Genomic DNA, 3,446 nt, shown 5'->3' with positions numbered 1-3,446 from the left:
ATAGAAAAGCAAAATGACTAAAGGAAGAAATATATTATTGCATCACTTGACAATACACTCCATGGAACCCAAATTTGAGATTGTCAAAATTAGCATGATCCAACATATCAACCAAGAAAAGGTATCCTATGCATCTGTCCAAAGTCGACCACCAATTTTTAACTATCAATATATGTTCCAAGCTATATTCATTTACAGGGCGGACTCCAGCTTCCATGCTCTCATCTTGGAAGCCACTTTGTAACATCCTGTAGCCCTAACGACATGAAAAATGAGGCGGTAGTTTGACAAGAGGCGAAACTTTCCATTTCCGGTTTGCCATTTAAACGAAAATTGGAAAAACTTACACTAAATTTTATCTATACCACTCGGCTGAATATGGTGTGCGGCCGGTTCGCTCAAGATTCAACCTAGGGTTGTGATTAGCCGCCATTTTCTCTCTCTACCCCCTGCTTTCGACACTATAAATTCACATCAACCCATCGGACATCTCCATCGCTGTTCCCTCTGGTTCTCTAATCTGCAGCCACTCCCCCTCTGTCGATCCGTATAATTTTGTGTTTGCAAGCCGTCTCTAAAATGGAGAATCGCGGGAGCTCTGGAGGAGGGTGGTGGATGTATGCCCTTCCTCTCTTCACAAAAGATGGCCGTGGTTACTTTTTATGCTCTGACGATGACGATGTTTCTGGATGGTGTCAGTGGCCTCTGTATGTTGCACTACTTATTGCTGCTGTTTGTGCTGTTCTGTTCTCCTGGCTGAGCCCGGGAGGCTGTGCATGGGCTGGAAGATACAAGAGAGGCTATGCTCCAATTCCTGGCCCCAAGGGATGGCCGATTTTCGGAAACCTTATGGATTTGAGCATCGGTCTTGCTCACCGGAAGCTCGAATATCTGGCTTATCTTCATGGTGCCAAGAAGCTCATGGCCTTTAGCTTGGGCTCCACGCCTGCCGTTATTACGTCGGATCCTGAGGTGGCTCGAGAGTTGCTCACCTCTCCTCATTTCGCCAACAGACCCCTCAAGCAATCTGCACAGCAGTTGTTGTTTGGGCGGGCCATTGGCTTCGCACCCAATGGGGACTACTGGAGGCTACTCAGGAGAATTTCTTCTGCGCATCTCTTTGCTCCGCGCAGAATCGCTGCCCACGAACCTGGTCGCCAGGCTGATGCTCTGGGGATGCTTCTTGATATCCAGAGGGAGTATCAGTCTAACGGTGTTGTTAGAGTTCGACGACACCTGCAAGGAGCTGCGCTGAACAATATCATGGGCAGCGTCTTTGGAAAAAGGTTCGATATGTCATGTAGTTGTGAAGAAGTGAAGAACCTGCGGGAGATGGTGGATGAGGGTTTCCAGCTGTTGGGAGCGTTCAACTGGGCAGATCATTTACCATGGCTGCGACCGCTGGACCCTCTTCGAATCCATGCTCGTTGCGCCCGCCTGGTGCCGCGCGTGAGAATTTTCGTTAGAAATATCATAGAAGAGCACCGATGTGCGGAGCGGAACAGCGAAACCGGTGATCAATCTGATTTTGTTGACGTTCTGCTGTCGTTGCAGGGTGAAGATAAGCTGGATGAGGAGGACATGATCGCTGTTCTCTGGGTCTGTATTTTCACATTCTGCTTACTGTATTTTTCTTCACATGTAGTAGAAATTTATGGATTAAGTTGTTTGCTTTTGGGAGGGATATTAACTTTGTTTGGGGGTTTGTGTATGCAGGAGATGATTTTTCGTGGCACAGACACAACGGCTCTGCTGACAGAGTGGACCATGGCAGAATTGGTGCTGAATCCTCATGCCCAGAAGAAAGCTCAGGCAGAACTAGATGCAGTAGTAGGGCGAGGCCGTAGCGTGAAGGATTCGGATATCCCTAAGCTACCGTACCTCCAAGCTGTGGTAAAGGAGGCCCTGCGGATGCATCCGCCTGGACCGCTGCTATCATGGGCGCGTCTCTCCACTGAAGACGTGAACATGGGCGATGGAATGTGTGTTCCTGCGGGCACGACTGCCATGGTGAATATGTGGTCGATTACTCACGACCCGAGCATTTGGGAATCGCCTCATGAGTTCCGTCCGGAGAGGTTTGTGGCATCGGAAGGCGGGGAAGACGTGGATGTAAGGGGTAACGATCTGAGGCTTGCGCCTTTTGGTGGTGGTCGTCGTGTGTGCCCGGGTAAGGCTCTGGGCCTTGCCACTGTTAACCTCTGGGTGGCTAAGTTGCTCCACCATTTTCAATGGCTTCCTCATGCTGAACATCCGGTCGATCTGTCCGAGGTTCTCAAGCTATCTTGCGAAATGGCTCATCCTCTTCATTCTGTGCTCGTGACCCGAGTGCCTGTCACTAAATCTTCGGTCTAGCAAATGGCCCCTCGTGTTCTAGTTTTTGGTAGTATTACTAGGCACTTGGCACTTGAGAGTGCCGCTCAGTTTTTGTCTCTGCGGTTATGTATTTCGATTCTAGTGTTAGATTTTGTGACCCGTTGTCATATGGGATTCTGTTGTTTTGTTTGGCTACTGTGACCGATGGAACGATAGTCGTTTTGGGTTTGAATCAGCGTGATCACGCTCTGTATATGCTTCAAAGAAACTTGGGTTCATCAATTGAGCAATTTTGTGGCAATAAAATTGACTTATCACGCATAATATGTAGTTTCTATTGGTTTTTCCCGTGCTTAAAGCAATCGGCAAATATTCTTAATAAAACTTACCGGAACTACATTACAGGGCGCGTTACAAAACTGATATAGTCAAATCTACTACATTCACACCAAGCGAATTTTTTGCACTTTATTTTTATAATATGAATACTTGTCTTTAGAGAAATTTAAATAAATAAATATATCTAATAAATATGGGAGGTCTTTTTTGGCAGTAGTTTAAAAAAAAAAAAATTGTGTTGGAAGTTATAGAAATTGTGGTTATATTTTGAAAAAATCTGTTAAGAATTTTTGTAAATCCAAGTAAATATTGTTAAAATTCATAATTTTAGGTGCTCTAGAAGTTTTTGATAGTGTTGAATCTATTTCCATTATCATATTTCCTTGTTAATCTATTTTCATTATAAAAAACAAGATTCAAACACTACATTTATAAGATTTCTTAAATTTTATTTTTTTTGAATTTTTTTTAACCAGATTTCAACAACTTTTGACTTTCTAAATAATGGCTACACCTCATAAACAACTCCATTGATTTTATGATATCCATATTTTTCATTATAGAATTCAAAATATGAAATACACCAAAAACGTTTGATCTCTCCAAAAAGCTTATTAAGCAGCTTTGAAATTTCATTTCTTCCAAAGGCATTTACATCAATGGATTCCTAATGGTCTCATCTTGATAGCTTATTAACCAGCTTTGAAATTTCATTTCTTCCAAAGACATTTACATCAATGGATTCCTAATGGGGTCACCTTGATTCACTTTGATTATCACATGATTAGAGA

General features: G+C 43.5%; 1 protein-coding gene across 1 annotated transcript; it reads left to right on the top strand.

Annotated features, from left to right (window-relative positions):
- The first annotated feature begins 373 nt into the window (after positions 1 to 373).
- On the top strand, positions 374 to 2,617 carry LOC149177806 (cytochrome P450 78A4-like). Its single transcript, XM_089423471.1, has 2 exons — positions 374 to 1,599; positions 1,717 to 2,617. Exons 1-2 carry the CDS (start codon positions 580 to 582, stop codon positions 2,353 to 2,355), a joined length of 1,659 nt encoding a protein of 552 aa, XP_089279597.1. The 5' UTR covers positions 374 to 579; the 3' UTR covers positions 2,356 to 2,617.
- The last annotated feature ends 829 nt before the right edge of the window (positions 2,618 to 3,446 follow it).

Source organism: Pinus tabuliformis, chromosome 4_1 (assembly GCF_031772625.1).
Source record: "Pinus tabuliformis cultivar Carrire ecotype Pingquan chromosome 4_1, CPIR1, whole genome shotgun sequence".
Classification (NCBI taxonomy): Eukaryota; Viridiplantae; Streptophyta; class Pinopsida; order Pinales; family Pinaceae; genus Pinus; species Pinus tabuliformis.
This window is presented reverse-complemented; position numbering and strand designations above follow the sequence as displayed.